This window comes from Rana temporaria, chromosome 8 (assembly GCF_905171775.1).
Source record: "Rana temporaria chromosome 8, aRanTem1.1, whole genome shotgun sequence".
NCBI classification, from domain to species: Eukaryota; Metazoa; Chordata; class Amphibia; order Anura; family Ranidae; genus Rana; species Rana temporaria.
This window is the reverse complement of record NC_053496.1, coordinates 1,298,654-1,322,960: the sequence shown is the minus strand read 5'-3', so window position 1 is coordinate 1,322,960 and position 24,307 is coordinate 1,298,654. Positions and strand designations below refer to the sequence as shown.

Below are 24,307 nucleotides of genomic sequence, written 5' to 3'. Positions count from 1 at the left end.
ATTTAAGTCACGAAAATTCTCGTACGACCAAAAAAATATCGGAAGTGATGTCATGTGTTGTAATGTATTTGTATTGGACGACAACTGTACTGACTAAACGAAAATCGTACGATCTGACATCGTATGAGGAAACATTTTCGTGCATGTCCGATCGAATAATATCGGATGAACTGTCGTGATCGGCTCTCGAAAAAGTAGTGTACACACGATCCGAAAATGGTACGATTCTTCATCGAACGATCGTTTTTGTCCGATATTCGGATGGTGTGTACGGGCCATAAGTCTTAAGTGGTTAATGTTTTTATATTTGATACGGTCAATAAATTTACCTACATTGATAAATTTTCGTTTGAAATTATCCACTCTCCCTTGTTTTGGGGTCCCTTGGGTCTTAGGGTACCCCAAACCCCACTTCTATCCTCTCTGCAGTGTAGTTGAACATGTGGAAATGTAGTTCAAAATCATCAGGGGGGGCCAAGGTTTACCATCACCAATGACCAGACAACAGTGAGTGGGCTGTATAAGGTTTCATGTACACAGGATGTTTTTCAACCTCTCAAACAATTTAATTTGACAGCAAGAAACCAGTGTTTTAAAAAAATAAATAAACCACGCGGTTTAGCCAAGATTGCGTCTAGAATCATTTGGAAATATAAATTATATAGCCACCTGCGTTTATTTTCCCTTCTGAACATGGAGGAAAAAAAGTAAAACTAGTGTGAACACCAGAGCTGCAAGATTAAGTTTTAAAACATTCCATCAGTGGAACATTAAAAGTGTAAACATTGTATCAATTTGTCTTTCACATCAAAGAAATAGACTTCTGTATGTAAATTAGGAATGTAACCACCAAACCTTTTTCTGACGTTTAAAGCGGGGGGTTCACCCTATAAAAAATTTCTAACACTAAATCCAGCCCAGTTCTGCCTATAAAATGACACAGACCCTTTTTTTTCCCCCCCGTAGATAGCGTTTAGCTGTGGAATTCACCGCGGCTTCCGGGTAGGGAATCCCGCGGGAGTGGGCGTTCCTATTGCCATGCCAATTGACAATGTAAACGGCGGCGCACACAACGCGCCACGACTTCCCGAAAAGCTCGGGTCGGCTCTATTCGGCGCCGGTACCGAATAGAGCCGACCCGAGCTTCCCTCAGGAAGTCGTGACGCGCTGTGTGCGCCGTCGTTTAGCATGTCAATCAATTGGCATGGCAATAGGAATGCCCACTTCCGCGGGATTCCCTACCCGGAAGCCGCGGTGAATTCCACGGCTAAACCCTATCTACGGGGAAAAAAAAAAAAAAAAAAAAAGAAGAAAGGTCAGTGTCATTTTATAGGCAGAACTGGGCTGGGTGTGTTAGAATTTTTTTATAGGGTGAACCTCTGCTTTAAGTTAAAGGGGTTGTAAAGGAAAAAATGTTTTCATAATAGTCATCCTTTACCTGCAGACATTGCTCTTCTCATTTCCTCATTGTCTGTTTTTGCTCAGAAGTTGCTCTATTTCTTCTCTGTTCACTTCCTGCTTGTCTGATTGTCACTGACCACTGACGGGAGGCTTTACTGCGGTGGTCAGTGACGTGCTCGCCCCCTCCTGGGAACTACATCTGCGCGGCAGGACGCTCTACGTGTTAAGAGACTTCAAGGAGGTGAGAATTACTGGGAGTGCCGCAATGCATACTGGGAAATGTAGTTCTTACATGAACGAGCGCCGCAAGCCAGGAAGTGAATGAGAGAACAGAAACTAGAACGCCGGAGGTGATATAGATAAAAAAAAAAAAAGTGAATACCTAATTTCTTCAACAGAATCACCACACTATTCTGTCTGTCTACCTTGCAGACATTCATTTTAGGCAAAAAAAATAAAAATTTCCTTTACAACTCCTTTAAAATCTTTCTTGCTTGAAAGTTACTTAATACACACTTTTTGTAGAGACCCTAGAGAATAAAATGGTGGTTGTTGAAATATTTTATGTCGCACTATATTTGCGCAGCAGTCTTTCAAAAGCATTAAAAAGAAAAAAAAATTAATAGTAAAGTTAGCCTAATTTTTTTTTTAATGTGAAAGATTTTACGCCGCGAGAATCTTGATTCTAATAAAAAAAGAAATTGCGTTTTTTCATTTTGTCCAGAATCGTGCAGCTCTAGTGAACAAACACACACACACACATATCTGCATGAAGGGTTTTTTTTGCACAGTGGCTGCAACTCCTGCCTGGAGATTGTATGGGTTTCCTCCGGGTACTCAGATTTCCTCCCACACACCAGAGGCATGCTGGGAGGTTAATCAGCTCATGTCTAAAGAGACTGATGTAGACACAGCACTCTACAAAGTACCTGTAACAAATAAAAATGAGACTACAAAGCACTGTACCCGTGTCCTTGTGTGCCACGCCCAGACCTGTACCACACATGCAGATCATAGGAGAAAAATAAAAATGGGAGTCAGCGTGGCTCTATACGTTGTGAACCAATCACAGGGATGAAACACGAGCTGTAAAGAGAAATGCAGCAAATGCTCCCAATCCTAACGCTTTTCAGAGAAACATAGCCACGCCTACTTTGTCATGCTGACCCAAGCAAATGATCTACTAGAAGTAATAAAGACTTGATAGATATTATAATTAAATATGGGACATATACTGTACCTCATTTACAATACTATCTCCCCCTTTTATATAGAAGTGTTAATTAAAGCAGAGTTCAACCCAAAAGCAGAACTTGCGCTCATCTGATTCTATCCCCCCCCCCCCGTGCCACATTTGGGGGAGTGGGTAGCTTTTTTTACCAGGTACCCGGTCCTCACTTCCAGGAGACCGGGCCGTGGCAAAGTACGTTAGCAGTTTAGGCCCCTCCCCATCGGGCCAGCGAGAGCCCAGCGCGCTTTGCACATGCGCAGTAGGGGACACAGCCGTGGCGCCAAAAGGCTACACGCACTGCTGGGTTCCCTTACCAGGCAATGACGGCGGCAGTACCGACAAACCGCTGCGGTGCCGACATCACTGGACTCCAAGACAGGCAAGTCCTATTATACCAGTGCAGCATTCACTGTATAACAAGAGCTGACCATCAGTGGTTCAGAGACTACAAGACTATCCCCATCTCTTACCTGCCATGAGATTAAAGATCTGGCCTCATATCTGCCCCATCTTGGCATGCAAAGAACTCTGCCCCCTGCTGGATCCCTCATTCCCTGCATACACCGCCGTGGAGGGCAGAGAAGTAGTAAGGACCTGCTGCAAATCCCCCCCCCCATATTATTGTAGCAATGAAAAGGTCAGACATTGCATCAGCCCGAGACATTCATAGCAGCACAGCAAAGGTCATTGATTTTGCCATCAGGTTACCAAAGATATATGTGCTCACATCTCCTCTTCACCCATTGGTGGGTGATGACTTCTGCCCCGCCCCCTTATTGGTCCCCGCACTTCCTGTAGGTCCCCCTCAGTCTCTGCACACTCTGACTTCGGAGGGCAGGATTGGATGAGAGAGACCCGCCATTAGGCTGCTGTAGGTCTGGCCTTACAGCGGCAGCGAGTTACTTCTCCACAGCCACCAAGATTACAGACCGGGGGCCACGGGGCAGAGACCACACCCAGAGGAAGGAGGAGTCACATTTGCCTCTGTCTCATCACGCGGCAGCAACGAAACCCAAATTTGCTGGCACTGTATGAAGTATAGCGAGTGACGCATGCAGGCAAGGACCGCCCACTAAGCCAGCCTGGACAGCCAGGCATATAGTATTATCAGGGGGGGGGTCAGCAATAGCAACGGTCAAAAGTATGATAAACCGTTTCCTTTAGACATTAATATTCACTCCTACAAGATTGGAAAGGTGAAGTGGAACATCTCTCCCTCTACCAAGATGGACCATTTTTAACCACTTCAGCCCCGGACCACTTGGCTGGCCACTTTTTGCATTTCGGCACTGCGTCGCTTTGACAATTGCGCGGTGGTGAGACATGGCTCCCAAAAAAAAAAAAAAAAAAAGCTTTGTTTTGGTGGCATTTGATCTCCTCTGCGGTTTTTATTTTAGTGCCATTAACAAAAAGAGCGAATCGAGATATATATAATTTTTGGGCTATAATATTCCCAAAATAAATAAAAATGTTTCCCCTCAGTTTAGGCCGATATATTCTACTTTTTTTAATCATAAATGAAATAAGCGCAAAAGTTATAGCATCTACAAAATAGAAATAAATATATATCATTTTTTTTCTAGTAATAGCGGCGATCAGCGATTTTTATCGCATCATGGTGGACTCTACCATTTTTAGACCACATTTACACAAATATGCAACTTATTACTGTGTAAATGTGACCGACGGTGAAGGGGTTAGCCAGGAGAAGGCATTGAAGGGGTTAAGTGTGTTCCAACTGTAGGGGGGGGTTTGCAACACGACACCGATCACTGCTCCCGATTACAAGGAGCTGTGATCAGTGTCCTGTCACCAAGAAGATGGGGAAATGCCATCTTTACATCAGCATCTCACCATTCTTCCTCTCCGCGAGATGATTGCGGGACTCCTGGTGGACATCGAATCCGTGGGACACGCGATCACTCTCGGAGCATTGGATGGTTTGAGGGCACAACCAATGGCAGTGTTAGATTTTTGGCAAGTCCCAGAAATGAAACTGCTTTATGGATGGGTTTAAGTGCCCCTGTGTTTTGCACAGAGCGCCCCCGATCCATTTTTTTGGTGCCCCGTTGCCGCTCCTCTTCAGCCAGTGCCCCAAAAAGCAAGTCTTGCTCTGGGGGGGGGGGGGGGGGGGGGGGGGGGGGGGGGGGGGGGGGGACACTGGTGCATGCCCTCTCGAGCCATGCACGGTGTCCATAAGAGAAAAATCGGTGCCTCGGCCCACCACGCCCTCTGCCCACTGGCTGTTAGACAGTAGCAGGAGCCAATGGCTCCCACCACTACATCAGCCAATGAGAAACACGAGACCCAGAAGAAGCTCAGCTCTTGTGCACATTGGTGGATTGAGAAGGAGCTCAGGTGAGTAAAGGGGAACCTTGGTTTACAAGCGTCTTGAAAGATGAGCAAATCCTGACTGAGTGTCTCACAAAACAAGCAGAATTCAAGCCTCTGCTGTGTGCAGTACCGCATTTGTCCAGAGGTGCGGGGGCGTCGGTGACACTCAAAACGGTTGAGAGCCGTTCGTAAATACCTTGGAATCATTCAGTTTCCGCACCTTGCCGAAGTCAGCGGAGCCTTTCCAAGTCTCTCCGGTGCCCCCCCCCCCCCCCCACCTCTGGCCACATGCAATAGAAGTCAATGCAGAGTTATCTTCGCTTCTATTGACTTCTTTGGGGAAACTCTCGAAATGCGAGTGCTTTGGATTACAAGCATTCGCCTGGAACTGATTATACACGTAATCTGAGGCTCCACTATTAAGGGGGGGGGCTGAGGCACAGGTTCACCTTCATGCATGAAGAGGTCACCTCCAGACTTGAAGGGCTACCCATTCCAGGTCTGTGCTTACCACAGCAAAAAACAGAAAAAAAATGGCCAGTTATGAACTTATTCCAAGTTGTCACTGAACAATTGTGCGGTCATGCAACACTGTACCCATATGAAATCTTCATCTCACCCCCCCCCCCCTCCCCTAAAACACAAATAGAACTTTTTGGTAGCATTTAATCACCTCCATGTTTATTTTTGCTAAACGAAAATTTTGGGGTGGTGGGGCGCTATAAATTTTTGAAAAACAGGTACATTTTTCTCCTTCACAGATGAGGCGACACCGATTGGCAGCATTGATCATCATACTTATCTCCCGTTTAACACAACCCGGTTAGCGCCCCTCGTTTCCCTCCTCATGCGGTCAGCGTGAGGAAAGGAATGCCAATAACAGGCTTGCGTTTACGTCGCGTCATTGGACACAGCTGATCATGTGGTAAAGGGTTGCTGCGATTGGCCCTTTACCCCGATCTGTGTCCAAAGGACTCAGAGTGCAGGCAGTACAATTACAGGACGCCCATGGACACCCTCCCGGTAAAGTAAGCCTGTAGCGGTCTTTTGGATGTAGTGCGGGGGCGGGAAGTGGTCAAGTACCACATTTCCTGTACTTACTCAGCGTGTCATTGGAGCGTTTTACAGCCACTCCCAGGAGGTGCGATAATGCCTCCCACAGCGGCTTGTTCTTCAGAGCTCCTATACTCGGATTTTCCATCATCTTATAGCAGCAGCCGGTTACCATGCTGAGGAAAAAACAAACACCACACAGGTCAGATAGATGAAAGGCACATCAAGCCACGTCAATCATATCGGATGTCAAATTTTGCCATCAGGTTACCAAAGATATATGTGCTCACATCTCCCCTTCACCCATTGGTGGGCGATGACCTCTGCCCCGCCCCCTTATTGGTCCCCACACTTCCTGTAGGTCCCCCTCAGTCTCTGCACACTCTGACTTCGGAGGGCAGGATTGGATGAGAGAGACCCGCCATTAGGCTGCTGTAGGTCTGGCCTTACAGCGGCAGCGAGTTACTTCTCCACAGCCACCAAGATTACAGACCGGGGGCCACGGGGCAGAGACCACACCCAGAGGAAGGAGGAGTCACATTTGCCTTTTCTCATCACGCGGCAGAATAGGTTAAAAAAGCAGATCATGTTAAAATCGTTAACCCATAGTGGCACCCCATAGCCCACAATACACCGCTAACAGACGCGACATATTGGGTGAAGTAGTGCCAGCGCTCTGACTGGGCACCCAATGCAAAATCTGCATACAGCACACATGCCTGCCTTCAGTGTCCGCCGAGAGCTAGCCGAGGCTCCCCCATTACAGCCAGCCGAGGCTCGCTACGAAACATGGTAGGCATTTGCACCCTACACAACAGTCAGTGTGTTAGACGGCAGTGAACCCAAATTTATTAAATCTTTCTTACCAGCAATTGTAGAGACATCGCTCTGCCGTAAAAATTTCCGACCTCGACCGCAGTTGGAGGCTACGGAAATCTCAGAGGCTGAACAGCTGTTTGTCAGCTGGAAAACGGAGCATGCGCAGTGAACACTGCGCTCGCTTCCGATGCTTGGGGCTGGTTATACACACCCCCTCCGCTCGCTCTATACAGCAAGGGGCAGTGGTTATACACAGCCCCTCCGCCCGCTGGACAGTGCTTTTGTCAAAGGGGCGGAAGTCATATTGAGCAGCGTTTTTTTGGGTTTATCAATAAACTTGGGGCGTGTAACCACTGGCCCTTGCTGTATAGAGCGAGCGGAGAGGGCTTGTATAACCAGCCCCCCAGTATCAGGTCGGGAGCAAGCGCAGTGTTCATTGCGCATGCTCCGTTTACAGCAAATAAACAGCTCTCCTGGCTAGGAGATTTCTATAGCCACTGACTGTGCGGCGCCTGCGCAGTAAGGGTCGGAACCTAACCGATAGGGGAACCATCTCAACACCGGCTCATACACGGTTCGAGTCTTGGTTGGTTTAGCAGCAGCTGGCCGTGATTTCAACCGAGTCTTTGATTTGCTCCGTATATGGCAGGCAAAATGTCAAATTTTGCACCACGATACAACCATATTTTAGAGTGTAATCTGTAGCATTGTACAAACAACCCGCACCCTAGCTTAACAGCGAATGAGGCTTCCTCTACCCTGCAGCAAATTTAAAGTGCTGGGCTCTGACGGCAGTCATGTCACTCCTTTACAGGAGATCCGTGAAAGAATAAACTACAAGTCCAGACTGCTGCTGCGGCCGACGTCCTTGTAGTTCTCAATAGAGCGGTAATCAGTGCACTCCTGTAGCCCATTGAATCTTCCTCCAGCTCTGCAACGGACAGAAGTATGGGCAGAGTGCTGGACAAAGTTTTCACAGCAGCCCAACATTGCACCCGCCATCCACTAAAACAAATATATATAAAAAAGTTGCACTTTTCTGCAAAAACGTGTGCAATATATATATATATATATATATATATATATATATATATACACACACACACACACACACACACACTTTCCTCTCTGAAGGGGAACCTAGCCTTTACATATGTCTATTGACTTCTAAGTGCAAAGATGTAGATACCCCAGATCTCTTCTGCAACGTGTGGGGTTGATTTACCAAAAAAACTGGAGTGCGCAGAATCCAGCGCAGCTCTGCAATCAGCTTGCTGGTTTTTTAACAGTCAGCATGCTACAAAAACTGCTGACTAATAAATGCACACTCACCAGCGATGTTATCAACTCACCCCAGCGCCAAAACTCTGTAGCCACCCCCTCTGCAAAAAAAATATGCCATTTGTAAAAGAGGGGGGCTGATGGAGGCCTTAAAGTAATACTAAATGTTTGCATTTATTTTAAACATGGTATACTTCCCTTCACTGTGCAGCTTGTTTTGCACAGACTGCATTTACTGAGGTCCACCGATGGCTCTTGCGGCTCCTCCCCGCCTCAGATAACCCCCCTCTGGGAAGCGCTCTCCCAAGGGGGTTCCCTTGCAGGCGTGCTCCCGAGTCCCTCCATTCGGAGTCCATAGCCGCCAAGTGCAGGACTCTGCCCCCACATCATTGGATTTGATTGACAGCAGCGCAAGCCAATGGCTGCAGGGCTATCAATCTATCCAATGAACAGCCGAGAAGCATGGGCAAAGATCCAGCGCGTTCGTGACATGGGACTTTCCAGGGATCAGGCAATTAAAACAGGGGGGCTTGGTAATTGTCAGATATGTTCTCACTTTAATGCATAGGAAGAAAGGTGAAAAACAGGAACCTTTACAACCCCTTTTGGGTGGAGCTCCACTTTAGGCTTGGACAAAAAACAAACCCGATTTTGCACTCTAGTTTTAGCAAATCAACCTCTGTGTGTAACTAGGACATACATAAACACCCCATCCCCCTTCCCAAGAATAAGAGGGTCAGACCTGATAAACTCCTCCTCGATCAGCGACATGCTCCACAGTCTCCGGATGTCTAGTTGGAGGAGATGTGTGATGGTCTGCAGGACATTTTCTCGCTCCGTTTCCCAAAGAAAGCCGTCAGCTTTGGACTTCGCCTTCCTTCCCTGAAAGCAAAGATTAAGTCAGGCCGTCAGAAAAACAAGGGATGCCACTGGTGAGCAGCTCAAGAAAATATCTGACCCAGAGGTAGTTTGCCAATAAGGACGTTCCTCGTGATTGGGAAGACAGTCGGCATACCAGCAAGCCAATCATTGAATGTACTAAAACCAGAGAGGCAACGAGCCTGCAGAAGTAGAGGTCAGTAATGGCCGCCTCTGTTTCCACAACCGGTATCCTTTAGGAAACCACACACACACACACACACACACACACACGAAACTGGGCATACCCCTTACCTTACCACTGGGCTCCACGTTCCCCAACGCAGCTTTGTAAGTCTCCACCTCAAAGGCCTCAACCAAATGTACGAGGAGAAAGCAATTCATCTTCAGAGTATTAAGCTGAGTGTTCTTATCCGCCTGAGCCAGGGACAGATCTTCCAGGACTGCAGGGAGCTCAGCGGCATGCTGGGAAGTGGCTGGAAGAAGGTGGGATGGAAGAGAAGGCATGAATTTAACAGGGAACTCTAGTCACATGTCCGAAATAGAAGAATCAATCCCTATCTTACCATACAATGTTTCCATTACAATCCTGCAAATAAAGCTGTTCAGTTCTGCCTAGATCAGTCTCCAAACTGTGGCCCTTTGCATGCCTTTATCCGCAGGGCACCATGCCTCCCGGCTTACATCAGCCAGCCACCTCGCTCCCTGCACCCAGGGGGCACCATGCCTTTGTCCCCCAGGGCACTGTCCCTCCCTGCTGACACCAGCCACCTGGGCACCATCACTCCCTGCTGACGCTAGCCACCATGCTTCCCCACCCTCAGGGGGGCACCATTCCTTTATCCCTGGGCAAACTGTCCCTCCCCACTGACGCAAGGGGTAAAGTCCCTCCCTGCCGACACCAGCCACCATGCCTCCCCACATCCAGGGGGCACCATCCCTTTTTTCCTGGGAGAACTGTCCCTCCCCACTGACGCAAGGCACCATGCCTTTATCCCCGGGTAATGTCCCTCCCTGCCGACACCATGCCTCCCCACACCCAGGGGGCACCATTCCTTTTTTCTGGGGCGAACTGTCCCTCCCCACTGACGCGAGGCACCATGTCTTTATCCCCGGGAGAACTGTCCCTCCCTGCTGACAGGGGGCACCAGCCCTACCCACACCCAGGGGGCACCATCCCTTTTTTCCTGGGCGAACTGTCTGTCCCTGCTGACAGGGGCACCATCCCTCCCCCCACACCCAGGGGGGCACTGTGCCTTTATTTACTGGTCACCACCCCTCAATGCCGATGCATGGTTTCTACTCCCACTGACAGCAGGACAATTTCTACTCCCAAAGGCCACTCTGGAACCAAGTCTTGGACAGTGAACTGGCCCTTTGTTTAGGAAGTTTGGAGACAGTCATGGACAGATGATCTCAACAAGTTTATATGCTGCAAGTGTCTACAGAGACAGCATCTTGGTTCTATAGTTCTTTAGTAAATAAGCAGATTTCCAGCGTGCCATCAGATTACCAATAACACATGCTCACATCTCCCCCGTTACCTCCGAGTGAGGAGCTCTGCCCCGCCCCCTTATTGGTCCCCGCACTTCATGTAGGTCCCCCTCAGTCTCTGCACACTCTGACTTCGGAGGGCAGGATTGGATGAGAGAGACCCGCCATTAGGCTGCTGTAGGTCTGGCCTTACAGCGGCAGCGAGTTACTTCTCCACAGCCACCAAGATTACAGACCGGGGGCCACGGGGCAGAGACCACACCCAGAGGAAGGAGGAGTCGCATTTGACTTGGACTCATCATTTGGCCGGAGGAAAATATTTTAAAAAGAAATTTGGCAGAGATTATCCTTGCCTAGGAGGAGGAGATTATATTATATACACAATTATGTAACAAGCTTGGTAAAGAGATCACAATTATAAAAAAAGACTTCCGATCACAGAAAGGAGATCGGAGAACAGACTTCTTATCCCACATTAGTGGGTATTTACCATCTTCCACATTACATGTCCCCACCAAAAAATAGTATTCATGAACACACAGCACTGGACTACAGAACACCCCCACTAAGAGCGGAGACCTACCTTTCACAAGGAGCTCCAGCAAATCTTCTTTCATAGAGGCATCCAAGGTGCGAAAATGGCTGTAAGAAAAGAGGAAGTCAGAATAGGAAAACAAAAACCGCAAAAATACAAAACACAAACAGTATATAAACCCCCCCCCCCCCCGGTGGTCCAACACCCAGCAAAAGTATAAAAATTGAGAAATTGTGGATTTCCGGCTTGCCATCAGATTACCAAAGACATGTGCTCACATCTCCCCCTTGTTACCTCTGTCATTGAGTGATGAGCTCCGCCCCGGCCCCTTATTGGTCCCCGCACTTCCTATAGGTCCCCCTCAGTCTCTGCACACTCTGACTTCGGAGGGCAGGATTGGATGAGAGAGACCGCCATTAGGCTGCTGTAGGTCTGGCCTTACAGCGGCAGCGAGACTCTTCTCCACAGCCACCAAGATTACAGACCGGGGGCCACGGGGCAGAGACCACACCCAGAGGAAGGAGGAGTCACATTCGCCTTGGACTCATCATGTGGCTGGAGAGAAAGACAAAGGAGATACTTACTATAGCATGCTGTACAGCGCATCAAAGTGCTGAAGGACGCACTGCGGACCCTGAGAGCGGAGAGCCACTTTATAAGCTGAAGAAAAGAAAAAAAAAAAAATAGAATCAGACGCAAGTCATCTAAATCCGCATAGGAGGAGAACACATTACTGAACATCTCTTCTACTTCCAATAAAATTACACTCAGGGAAAGGAAACAAACTACGACACTTACAAATCTTCATAGGTGACGCTTTAAAAAAAATCCTCAGGTTACCCATTTAGAGTTACAGAGGAGGTCTAGGACTAGAATTATTGCTCTCACTCCAACGATGCCTCACATGTGTGGTGTGATCGCCATTTACATATCTGACACAAGCATGAGTTTGCTTCTGTGCATGAGCAAAAAAGGGATAGGGGCGTTACATTATTTTATCACCTTTCTTCCTAAAACAAGGAATGTGTACACATCCCTTGTAATAGAAATGTGGGACGACAGGTCCTCTTTATGGAGACACCTTTCTCTTCTACACTTGAAAAGGAGAAAGAGCAAAGAGAAAGGGGGGAGCGCGAAAAGAAAGAGCAAAGAGGGGGGGTGGGAGCAAAGAAAAAGAGCAAAGAGGGGGGGTGGGAGCAAAGAAAAAGAGCAAAGAGGGGGGGTGGGAGCAAAGAAAAAGAGCAAAGAGGGGGGGTGGGAGCAAAGAAAAAGAGCAAAGAGGGGGGGTGGGAGCAAAGAAAAAGAGCAAAGAGGGGGGGTGGGAGCAAAGAAAAAGAGCAAAGAGGGGGGGTGGGAGCAAAGAAAAAGAGCAAAGAGGGGGGGTGGGAGCAAAGAAAAAGAGCAAAGAGGGGGGGTGGGAGCAAAGAAAAAGAGCAAAGAGGGGGGGTGGGAGCAAAGAAAAAGAGCAAAGAGGGGGGGTGGGAGCAAAGAAAAAGAGCAAAGAGGGGGGGTGGGAGCAAAGAAAAAGAGCAAAGAGGGGGGGTGGGAGCAAAGAAAAAGAGCAAAGAGGGGGGGTGGGAGCAAAGAAAAAGAGCAAAGAGGGGGGGTGGGAGCAAAGAAAAAGAGCAAAGAGGGGGGGTGGGGCAAAGAGGGGGGGTGGGAGCAAAGAAAAAGAGCAAAGAGGGGGGGGTGGGAGCAAAGAAAAAGAGCAAAGAGGGGGGGTGGGAGCAAAGAAAAAGAGCAAAGGGGGAGGCAAAGAAAACTAGCAAAGAGGGGGGGGGGGGGGCAAAGAAAACGAGCAAAGAGGGGGGGGGGGGAAGCAAAGAAAAAGAGCAAAGAGGGGGGGGGGGGAAGCAAAGAAAAAGAGCAATGGGGGGGGGGGGCAAAGAAAACGAGCAATGGGGGGGGGGGGCAAAGAAAACGAGCAAAGGGGGAGGCAAAGAAAACTAGCAAAGAGGGGGGGGGAGCAAAGAAAACGAGCAAAGAGGGGGGGGGGAAGCAAAGAAAAAGAGCAAAGAGGGGGGGGGGGGGAGCAAAGAAAACGAGCAAAGAGGGGGAGCAAAGAAAACAAGCAAAGAGGAAGGGAAAGAGCAAAGAAGGGGAAAAAGGAGGAGAAAAGGCAAAAAAAATAAAATGAGGAAAGGGAAACTCTCGCCCTGAACGGGAAGTGATGCCATGACATTGCTCCAGTCCTCCTGGATCATAAAGGTGATCAGAAATAATCTTTGCTTCTATGTCCAGCCATGTTATCCCCGGGGCACTGCCCCTCCCCGCTAACGCCAGCCACCCCACACCCAGGGGGCACCATGCCTGTATCTGCCGGCCACCACCCCTCCCCGACGCATGGTTTCTACTCCCACTGACACCAGGATCATTTCTACTCCCAATGACCACTCTGGACCCTCTAAAGTCTTGGGACGGTGAACGGCCCTTTGTTTATGAAGTTTGGAGACGCCGGGTCTACATGAATCTACAATATATTATGTTACAAGAAGTCTGTATTTTAGAACAGTCATGGACAGATGATCTCAACGCGTTTATATGCTGCAAGAGTCTACAGAGACAACATCTTGGTTCTTTAATAAATAGGGGGGAGGGATTTCCCAAGGTGGGTCTACAGCCAAAGTCTGGATTCCCAGGTTGCCATCAGATTACCAATAACACATGCTCACATCTCCCCCGTTACCTCCGAGTGAGGAGCTCTGCCCCGCCCCCTTATTGGTCCCCGCACTTAATGTAGGTCTCCCTCGGTCTCTACACACTCTGACTTCGGAGGGCAGGATTGGATGAGAGAGACCCGCCATTAGGCTGCTGTAGGTCTGGCCTTACAGCGGCAGCGAGATCCTTCTCCACAGCCACCAAGATTACAGACCGGGGGTCACGGGGCAGAGACCACACCCAGAGGAAGGAGGAGTCACATTCGCCTTGGACTCATCATGTGGCTGGAGAAAATATTTAAAGAGAACTTTTGGCAGAGATTAGCCTTGCCTAGGAGGAGGAGATTATATTATATACACAATTATGTAAGAAGCTTGGTAAAGGACTCAAGATTATAGAGACTTCCGATCACAGAGAAGAGATCGGAGAAGAACATACTTATCCCATATTAGTGGGTATTTATCACATTACAAGTCCGCACCATCACTACACCAAGAAATGGTATTCATGAACACACAGCACCGGACTACAGAACACCTCCAGTAAGAGCGGAGACCTACCTTTCACAAGGAGCTCCAGCAAATCTTCCAACATTGCATATGGTGTGTTGTGCCATTCACTGTACATATTAGGGATGCACTGACACCACCTTAACGTCATGTACTCGCCGATACCAATTACCGATACCCATCGCCTAGGAAAAGGTGATGTTTGGGAGGTCGTGGTAGTTGAGGTGAAATAGGGATTGTGGGGCAGGAGAGTTGGGATGGAAAGGGATGTGATCGCTGGGGGAGGATGGGAATAGGAGGGTTATTGGGAAACATGGGGGCAGGGGTGACGGCTAGCAGAGGAAAGGAGGCGGCAACAAACAGAAGTGACTGCAGGCAATGGCACAGGGACTGCAAGGAGGAGCCCTGCTGCTCAGTACAACAGGATAGGATGTACAGTGTCTTCACGCTCAGGGAGGAGAGGGAGCTCTGTGCGCGGCCGGAAGCTGGAGGAGGGAAGCTGCAGAGACAGGCTGGTGGGCGGTTAGGACAGGAAGCCTGTGGGGCCTGCACCATGCGATGACAGGAGGAAACAGTGGGGACAGCAAAGGCACTGTCTGGAGGGGAGGAGGCGGTCCGCCCCCACGTGACGTCACTTCCGGTATCGGCTCTCGTATCGGAGCATTTTAGCGAGTACAGATGCTCGTAAAAATGCCTAGTATCTGCACGGATATTGGTGCATCCCTAATACATATACAGTAAAACCTCGGATTGCGAGGATAATTCCTTCCAGAAAGAAGCTTGTAATCCAAAGCGCTTGTATATCAAAGCATTTTTTTTATTACAGAGTATAAAAGAGAAGAGAGGCGCCTCTAAGTGTAGCAATAAGTTGCTAAATGTTGTCCCTTCATTACATGTAACCATATTACTACACTTAGAGGAGGAGCCTCTCTTCTCTTTTATACTCAGGTGTGACATGACGCTACTCTTATATCAAGACATCGCTTGTATATCAAGACAAAATGTATTAAAACGTCTTTGCTTGTCTTGCAAAACGTTCTCAAACCAAGTTACTCTGAAAAAATAAGTATTACTGTACATAGTTTACTAGGGGCATTACAGGGGGGGGGGGGGGGGGCAAATGAAGTCTTACCGCTGAGCAGGGACGGCAGCTGCCGCACAGGCTGGACCTCCTGGACCACATACTGCCCCACCCCCCCACTCTTCAGGAGGTCTCTGAAGGCCAGAGGGACGATGAACTGCACAGACATGACGGAACCTGAAACAGGAAGGAAAATGTTACATTTCTCTATGGAGGTGTTCTTGACTTCAACAGTGGAGTTCACCTTTAGCCCCACCCCCCCGACACCCCAACATACACCCCTCTACCCCCCCCCATCCAGTGTGTGGAGCTGAAGGAGATACCTGAATGATGGAGGAGCCTGGGACCGGGTCAGGTGACAGCACTGGGCCAATCAGCTCTGTCCCAATAGGAGATCAGAGCCCAGGAGGAGATTGTGGCGCCTCCCGGCACTGAGGATCCGACACCGGAGATCCCCCCCTCCGAGGGGGCAGAGGCTGGGAGTGCTGTACTGGGCCCGACATTATCATCACCTTCATCCCAAACACCCCACCATTCTCATTCCAATCACCCCAGGGGCCCGACCCCTTCATCTAGAACACACCCAAGGGACTCATTCTGAGCCCCCCTAAGGGCCCATCCCCTCATCCAGAGACTTCTAAGGGCCCGTCATTCTGATACCAATCACAACCCATCCCAAGCACCCTGAGGGCCCCGACCCCATCATGCAGAACCCTCCCCGGGGCCCATTGTTATCTCAATCACCCCGAAGGCCAGACCCCCTTCATCCAGAGAAACCCCCCCCTATTATCTCAATCACCCCGGGAGCTCATCCTGAGGGCCCAACGTTCTCATCTCAATAGCCCCAGGGCCTAGTCTCATATAGAGTAACCCGAAGCCCAACACCCTCATCCAGAGCCCTCTAAGGGTCCATCATGCTGATATCAATAACTCCAGGGCCCACCCCCCCTCAGCTAGAGTACCCGAGGGGCCCACCATACTCAACTCAAACACCCCAGGGCCCATACCTCTCATACCAAACACCCCAAGGGCCCACCCCCATCATGAAGAGCCCCCCCAGAGGCCCCATCGTTCTCATCTCAATTACTGGAGCCTATCCCTCACATTTTGGAGGGCCAATTGTTCTTATTACAATCACCTCAGGGCCCATTCCCCCTCATCGCAAGCACCCTGAGGGCCACAACCCCATCATTATCTCAATAGCCCCAAGGGCCATGCCCCCTTCATCCAGAGCCGCCAGCCCCCAAGGGCCATTGTTATCTCAATCACTCTGGGAGCCCATCGTGAGGGCCCCATCTCAATCACCTCAGGGACCATTCTCATATAGAGTAACCCGGAGCCCAACCCCCTCATCCAGAGTTCCCCAAGGGCCCATCATGCTGATATGAATCACCCTAGGGCCCATAACTTTCATCTAGAGTACAATAGGGGCCCGTCATGCTCAACTCAATCACCCCAAGGCCCATACTTCGATATAGGGGAACCCAGGGGCCCGTCATACTCAACTCAAACACCCCATACCTTCGATCTAGAGGAACCCGTCATGCTCAACTCAATCACCCCAAGGCCCATACCTTCAATCCAGAGGAACCCAGGAGCCCGTCATTCTGATATGAATCACCCCAGGGCCCATAGCTCTCGTCTAGAATACCCCAGGGGCCCCCATCATGCTGATATGAATCAGCCCAGAGCCCATAACTTCCATCTAGAGTACCATAGGGGCCCGTCATTCTCAACTCAATCACCCCAAGGTCCATACCTTCGATCTAGAGGAACATATGGGCCCATCATACTCAACTCAATCACCCCATACCTTCGATCTAGAGGAACCCAGGGGCCCATCATACTCAAATCAATCACCCCAGCCCCCCTCATCTAAAGTACCCCAGAGGGGCACCATACACAGCTCAAACACCCCAGGGCCCATACCTCATCCAGAGCTCCGCAAGGGCCCGTCGTGCTGATATGAATTACCCTAGGGCCCATACCTTCGTTCTAGAGGAACCCAGGGGCCCGTCATGCTGAACTCAAACACCCCAAGGCCCATACCTTCAATCCAGAGGAACCAAGAGGCCCATCATACTCAACTCAATCACCCCATAGCTTCGATCTAGGAGTACCCCAGGGGCCAGTCATGCTGATATCAATCACCCCAGGGCCCATACCTCATCTAGAGCACCCCAGGGGCCAATCATGCTGATATCAATCACTCCAGGCCCCCTCCATACGCAACCCAATCACCCCAGGGCCCATACCTCATCCCCAAGCATCCCGAGGGCCCATCCCAATCATGCAGAGCCCCCCAGGGGCCCCATCAATCACTCCAGGAGCCACCCCCCTCATCCCAAGCACCCTGAGGGCCCAAACCCCCATTATGCAGAGCCCTCCCAGGAGCCAATCATTCGCATTGAGAGTGACCCATGGGCCCATTGTTCTCATCCGGAGCCCTCTGAAAGGACCATAATACTGATAACGATCACCCTGAGGGCCCCCAAGCCCGGGCACACCAGGGGCCCCCCCGGAGCTCACTGGACTAACACAGAACAAGCATGCACCCAGTGAAGTCTGATCCTCCGACACAGAGAAACACACTGAAGTCGCCATCTATAAAAGTACATCATCACCCTCCTCCTCCCTACTTCCCGAGCCCGGGGACACTTCCCCGTATACAGGACACTTCTCCGCACAACACTCACCGGCAGCAGCTTCACCCCGTACACCGGAACCGGACTGGCGCAGCTGATGATCTTCTCACCGATCAGGGATCACTTCAAATTTGCTCCTCCCGCCAAAAGCCAGCCAATCACAGGCCGGCGCAGGGCACGCATCGCGCGCACTCAGAGCGCCGACCAATCACAATCTAGCAAACTGCGCCTGCTTGACCAATCACGTCTGAGCTTTACAACAAACAAGCACATCCAATTAGACAAGGCTTCCGGAAGAAGATTGACGGCGGCACCAAGCAATCACGCAGCTGGGCGGGGAAAAAGGGATGGGCGCTATTGGACAGCTGAGGTGATGAGCGAATACGATGGGAGGAGCCTGAACCATTTTGCTGATTTTTTACCTCATGAGCAGAAGGAGGAGGAGCTTCTGTATGTATGGAGGGAGAAATGATCAGGACTGAGCGACATTCACCCCACAGGGGGAGGGGCACGTAATATCAGGAAGGTGGGGTCTCATTTACATGAGGGGAGGGGCATTAATATCAGGAAGGTGGGGTCTCATTTACATGAGGGGAGGGGCATTAATATCAGGAAGGTGGGGTCTCATTTACATGAGGGGAGGGGCACGTAATATCAGAAGGTGGGGTCTCATTTACATGAGGGGAGGGGCACGTAATATCAGGAAGGTGGGGTCTCATTTACATGAGGGGAGGGGCACGTAATATCAGGAAGGTGGGGTCTCATTTACATGAGGGGAGGGGCACGTAATATCAGGAAGGTGGGGTCTCATTTACATGAGGGAGGGGCACGTGTGTAGCGCTACCGGGGGAGCCAGAATAGGGATGGCGTGTTACCTCTGTGAGCGTCTAGCGGTAATGATGATGAGAGCAATGACGGAATGTCCAAACAGCAGGGTGACGTTTTCTGTGCTTTATTCTTGCCCAACACGGCAAACAGTGAACTTGAGGTAGATAGAGAAAGATGGGTAAAAAGGAGAAGTTGCGGATTCAGGATAGAACAGAAGCAGTCCTGCTTCAAATAACACTTTCACTTTCGTCGCCCCTCAGCTGAGGGGGTGTAGTGTCCCTGGACAGGCCTCTCACACCGACCCGGCAGCCAGGGCACCACTCGGAACTTTGAGGCCTTGTACACACGACCAGACATGTCCGATGAAAACGGTCTGCGGACAGTTTTCATCGGACATGTCTTCTGGGAGGTTTTGGTCTGATGTGTGTACACACCATCAGACCAAAATCCCCGCGGACAGAGAACGCGGTGACGTAGAAGACACCGACGTTCTCTGACACGGAAGTTCAATACTTCCACGCATGCGTCGAATCAATTCGACGCATGCGCGGGATTTCGGGCCTCTGGTTATACGTCACAACCAGCGGACATGTCCGATTAGGTGTACTAACCATCGGACATGTCCGACGGACAGCTTTCCAGCGGACAAGTTTCTTAGCATGCTAAGAAACTTTTGTCCGCTGGAAACCTGTCCGCTAGGCCGTACACGCGGTCGGACATGTCCGCGGAAACTGGACAGTTTCAGCGGACATGTTCGGTCGTGTGTACGAGGCCTGAGAGGGACAGGTCTCTGCCACCGACTTGGCTGAAATGAGGATAGGAGCGGAACCTCTGCCACAGGCCCTTGCTCTAGAACGTAGATAATGGAGTGAATCCTTCTCAGTGATGTTTTTGCCTGAACCTCCCTCAGGTAGCTTCTCAGTTTGCAGGTCACCGACTGACAGGTTGCCAAAAGACAAACTCCCAATGTCCGGTCACCTTGATCCCCGATGGATTGTCTAGGCCCTGTTGGATCACCTGCCTCCGGGCTCTCCTCAGAGTGACTCCCCACCAAACAGCATAACTCGCTTGGGATCTTCCTCAGAAATTTGGGGACCCAGTGGATGGCTGGGGCCCCACCATAGCTTCAGTTGCTCCAGGCCAACGTGGTCCCGGAACCAAAGACACAGCGTAGCACGTGCGCCCAGGCCTGGTAGGCCATATCGCCGGGGCCCGTGATGTGCGCACACCCTGATCCACATCCCGGAACCACACAGGAACTCTCCCCAAAAAATGGTGTCCGCCCTAAAAGTACCCTCCCCTAGCATGCCCCGCGAGGGAGAAACTCCTCTGATTGGCTGCTGGCAGGAAGGCGCCTCTGCCTGGACCCCTTTGGCGCCACCTGTCACCCAGAGATGGAAAGGTATCTCTGGAACACAGAATGAAGCCACAGGACAGCCCAGCCTAAATTAACCGGATGAGATCCCCTCTTAAATTTAACATAGCACCTGGACTGAAAGTACACAGGCGCTACACACTCCCCCCACTCGAAATGACACTGTCCCCAGTGTCCTAACAAAGGCATTGAATGCCTGGCCTGATTCTGCGTAACAGCAACAGAGAGAAAGTAGGAAAGTATACAAAACTTTAAGATATAAAACATTTTGCTTGCATGAATACTACAGTAAGAGCTATGGAATTACACAACCCTAGCTATCTAATCTGCCCCAGTCTCCGACAGCGTTGATAGAAGGTCAAGAACCTGCAAGACAAAATAAAAGAACACACACAAAAAATATACACTCTCATATATTAACTATTTTTGTATATACAATCCCCGAGATTGGAGTTGAGACCGCATCCTCCCCTTCCTCCCAAAGAGACACCAGTAAGTGCTAGGCATTTTCCTGAATTGCAAGAAAAAAAAATGGGCTAGATTCAGCAACGATTTACGCCGGCGTATCTATAGATATACGCCGCGTAAATTCAAAGCTGCGCCGGCGTATCTTATTTCTGTATTCAGAAAGCTAGATACGCCGACATTAGCCTAAGATCCGACTGGCATAAGTCTCTTACGCCGTCGTATCTGAGGCCTAGTACACACGAGAGGATTTATCCGCGGATACGGTCCAGCGGACTGTTTCCGCGGATAAATCCTCTCGAGGATTTCAGCGGATTTGGATCCGATGGAGTGTACTCACCATAGGATCGAAATCCGCGCCGAAATCCCCTCGCGATGACGTGTCGCGCCATCGCCGCGATGATGACGCGGCGACGAGCGTGACGCTGTCATAAAAGGAATTCCACGCATGCGTCGAATCATTACGACGCATGCGGGGGATCCCTTCGGACGGATTGATCCGGTGAGTCTGTACAGACCAGCGGATCAATCCGTTGGGATCGATTCAAGCGGATAGATTTGTAGACATGTCTACAAATTTTTATCTGCTGGAATCGTGAAATTCCCGCGGATAAATATCCGCAGGAATGTACACACCATAGAATCTATCAGCTGAAACCGATCCGCTGAGATTTTTCAGCGGATGGATTCTATGGTGTGTACGGGGCCTTAGGGTGCATTCTCACGCTGGCCGCTAGGTGGCGCTTCCGTTGTTTTCGGCGTAGAGTATGCAAATTACCTAGTTACGCCAATTCACAAACGTACGTGTGCCCGGCGGTAGTTTTTTACGTCGTTTGCGTAAGGCTTTTTCGGCGTAACGTTGCTCCTGCTATTAGGAGGCGCAGCCAATGTTAAGTATAGACGTCGTTCCCGCTTCGAAATTTGAATTTTTTGCGTAAGTCGTTCGCGAATAGGGCTGGACGTAATTTACGTTCACGTCGAAACCAATGACGTCCTTGCGACGTCATTTGGAGCAATGCACACTGGGATATGTACACGGACGGCGCATGCGCCGTTCGTAAAACACATCAATCACGTCAGGTCATCACATATTAGCGTAAAACACGCCCCCTCTTCCACATTTGAATTACGCGGGCTTACGCCGGCCCCATTTACTCTACGCCGCCGCAACTTACGGAGCAAGTGCTTTGTGAATACTGCACTTGCTCCTGTAAGTTGCGGCGGCGTAGCGTAAATACGATACGATGCGCCGCCGTAAGAAGGGGCGCAGCTACCTGAATCTAGCCCAATATATATTACATTGGCCCGGATTCAGAGAGCAATTGCGCCTGCGTAACCATAGTTACGCAGCGCAATTGCTTACTTGCCCGGGCGTAACAAGTGTTCTGTATTCAGAAACCTCGTTACGCCGACTGCAGCCTAAGATATGCATGGCATAAGGGTCTTATGCCCGCATATCTTAGGCTGCATTCTTGCGATGGCCGCTAGGGGGCGTTCCCGTTGTGCTCAGCGTATAGTATGCAAATTGCATACAAACGCCGATTCACAACGTTACGCGAGCCCTGCGTACGCAGTTTACGTCGTTTCCGTACAGTGGTTTTCGCGTAAGGCTTCCCCTGCTATTAGCAGGGGCAGCCAATGTTACGTTGACCCGTCGTTCCCGCGTCGCGAAATTTGAAATTTACGTAGTTTGCGTAAGTGATTCGTGAATGGCGCTGGACGCCATTCACGTTCACCTTGAAGCAAATGACGTCCTTGCGACGTCATTTGCCGCAATGCACGTCGGGAAAGTTTCCCGACGGAGCATGCGCTCTACGCTCGGCGCGGGAACGCGCCTAATTTAAATGATTCCCGCCCCCTACGGGATCATTTTAAATTGCGCGTGCTTACGCCGGGCATTTGGCCGGAGCGCCTACGCAATTTACGGAGCTACTGCTCCGTGAATCGAGGGCAGCGCAGAAAATTTGCGGGGGCGCAGGGCAAAAACGTTGCCCTGCGCCTCCGTAAAAAAAGCGCAAATGTACCTGAATCTAGCCCAATAAGTCTCTGCAGTAGTGAAGAGAAATTTGCCCCTAGTGGTCAGTGCCCTGGTACTACAACGGCAGTCCAACATTCATTTTAGAACATATATTATTATACAGAATTTATATACGGTAGCGCCAACAGTTTACGCAGCGCTTCACAACATCAGGGAAGACATTATAGTTTCAATACAGGAAGGATCAGAGGGCCCTGCTCATTAGAGCTTACAATCTAGAAGGGAGGGTCAAGCGGAACAGAGTGTAGTAGATATGGGGGGTGATCAGATGGACAAAATTAAAATACAGGCCCAGATTCAAGAAGCTATTGCGCGGCGCAATAGCTGTTTTGCTCCTGCGTAGCGAATGCCCCTGATTCAGGAACATCGCTACGCGGACTGCAGCCTAGGATATGACAGACATAAGACTCCTTATGCCTTCATATCTCAGGCTGCATTCTTGCGTTGTCCGCTATGGGGCGCGGCCATTGTGATCGGCGTATAGTATGCAAATTGCATACTACCACCGATTCACAAAAGTTGCGCGGGCCCTACGCACGCAAGGTACGGAGTTTCTGTACGGCGACTTTAGCGCAAGGTTGCTCCTGCTATAGCAGGGGCAGCCAATGCTAAAGTATAGCCGCCCTTCCCGCTCGTGAAATTTAAATTTCACGTCGTTTACGTAAGTGATTCGTGAATGGCGCTGGACGCCATTCACGTTCACTTAGAAGCAAATGACGTCCTAGCTCCGTAAATTGCGAGGGCGCGCCGGCAAAATTGCCCGGCGTAAGCGCGCGCAATGTAAATGATCCCGCCGGGGGGCAGGAATCATTTAAATTAGGCGCGCTCCCGCGCCGAGCGTAGAGCGCATGCTCCGTCGGGAAACTTTTCCCGACGTGCATTGCGGCAAATGACGTCGCAAGGACGTCATTTGCTTCAAAGTGAACGTGAATGGCGTCCAGCGCCATTCACGAAACACTTACGCAAACGACGTAAAATTTGAACGTCGCGACGCGGGAAGGGCAGGTATACTTTAGCATTGGCTGCCCCTACTATTAGAAGGGGCAGCCTTACGCTAAAGACGCCGTACGGAAACTCCGTACCTTGCGTACGCAGGGCCCGCGCAACTTTGTGAATCGGTGTTAGTATGAAATTTGCATACTATACACTGAGCACAATGGGAGCGCCCCCCTAGCGGTCATCGCAAGAATGCAGCCTAAAATCAGCGTGGCATAAGAGCGTTATGCCACGCAGATTTTAGGCTGCAGTCTGCGTTACGATGTTCCTGAATCAGGAGCATTCGTAACGCCGAAGCAAGTAAGCAATTGCGCTGCGTAACCTATGGTTACGCAGGCGCAATTGCTTACTGAATCTGGGCCAATGTCTCCTCGGGAAGTTGTGGAAGACACAGAAAACACTTGATTCGCTTTTCCCGGACACTTGAGAACCACACGACCACTGTAAATGTAACGACCAGGGCTCCACTCTCTCAAACAACTCTCGAGACGATTGCCGACACACAGAAGGGCATACTCGGCCTTACGCTCCTTGGCTGCGACATCTGTGGGCCCGAAATCCTCCATAGCCTTGGGATTCGGGGAAACTCGGGCTCGAACCATCGGTCATCTCCAACATCCGACGATGAATCCAGGTCCGAAGTATCGTATTCTTCGGCTGGCAAATTATTACGTTCCCCGGCCGG

The 24,307-nt window shown here is 50.2% G+C and overlaps 1 protein-coding gene and 5 non-coding genes across 7 annotated transcripts in view; all 6 read right to left on the bottom strand.

The window, feature by feature from the left end:
• Positions 1 to 18,104, bottom strand: part of NCAPD2 (non-SMC condensin I complex subunit D2) — a 93,233-nt gene extending 75,129 nt beyond the window's left edge. The window contains exons 1-7 of one of the 2 annotated variants that reach the window (XM_040361181.1): positions 17,972 to 18,104; positions 15,327 to 15,452; positions 11,612 to 11,687; positions 11,076 to 11,134; positions 9,293 to 9,474; positions 8,862 to 9,001; positions 6,068 to 6,195 (exon numbers count right to left, since the gene is read on the bottom strand). In XM_040361181.1, the coding sequence (XP_040217115.1) occupies positions 6,068 to 6,195; positions 8,862 to 9,001; positions 9,293 to 9,474; positions 11,076 to 11,134; positions 11,612 to 11,687; positions 15,327 to 15,444 (703 nt within the window). In that variant the 5' untranslated portion in view covers positions 15,445 to 15,452; positions 17,972 to 18,104. Of the gene's footprint in view, positions 1 to 6,067; positions 6,196 to 8,861; positions 9,002 to 9,292; positions 9,475 to 11,075; positions 11,135 to 11,611; positions 11,688 to 14,245; positions 14,295 to 15,326; positions 15,453 to 17,971 lie in introns of those variants that run through there. The other variant, XM_040361182.1, reaches the window with a different exon arrangement.
• LOC120912631 lies at positions 3,327 to 3,633 on the bottom strand. Its single transcript, XR_005743161.1, has one exon. It is a non-coding gene; the product is annotated as a small nucleolar RNA U85 (small nucleolar RNA).
• On the bottom strand, positions 6,277 to 6,582 carry LOC120912632. Its single transcript, XR_005743162.1, has one exon. It is a non-coding gene; the product is annotated as a small nucleolar RNA U85 (small nucleolar RNA).
• LOC120912633 lies at positions 10,498 to 10,799 on the bottom strand. Its single transcript, XR_005743163.1, has one exon. It is a non-coding gene; the product is annotated as a small nucleolar RNA U85 (small nucleolar RNA).
• Positions 11,275 to 11,583, bottom strand: LOC120912629. The gene has a single exon (XR_005743159.1). It is a non-coding gene; the product is annotated as a small nucleolar RNA U85 (small nucleolar RNA).
• Positions 13,669 to 13,970, bottom strand: LOC120912630. The gene has a single exon (XR_005743160.1). It is a non-coding gene; the product is annotated as a small nucleolar RNA U85 (small nucleolar RNA).
• Positions 18,105 to 24,307: the final 6,203 nt, after the last annotated feature.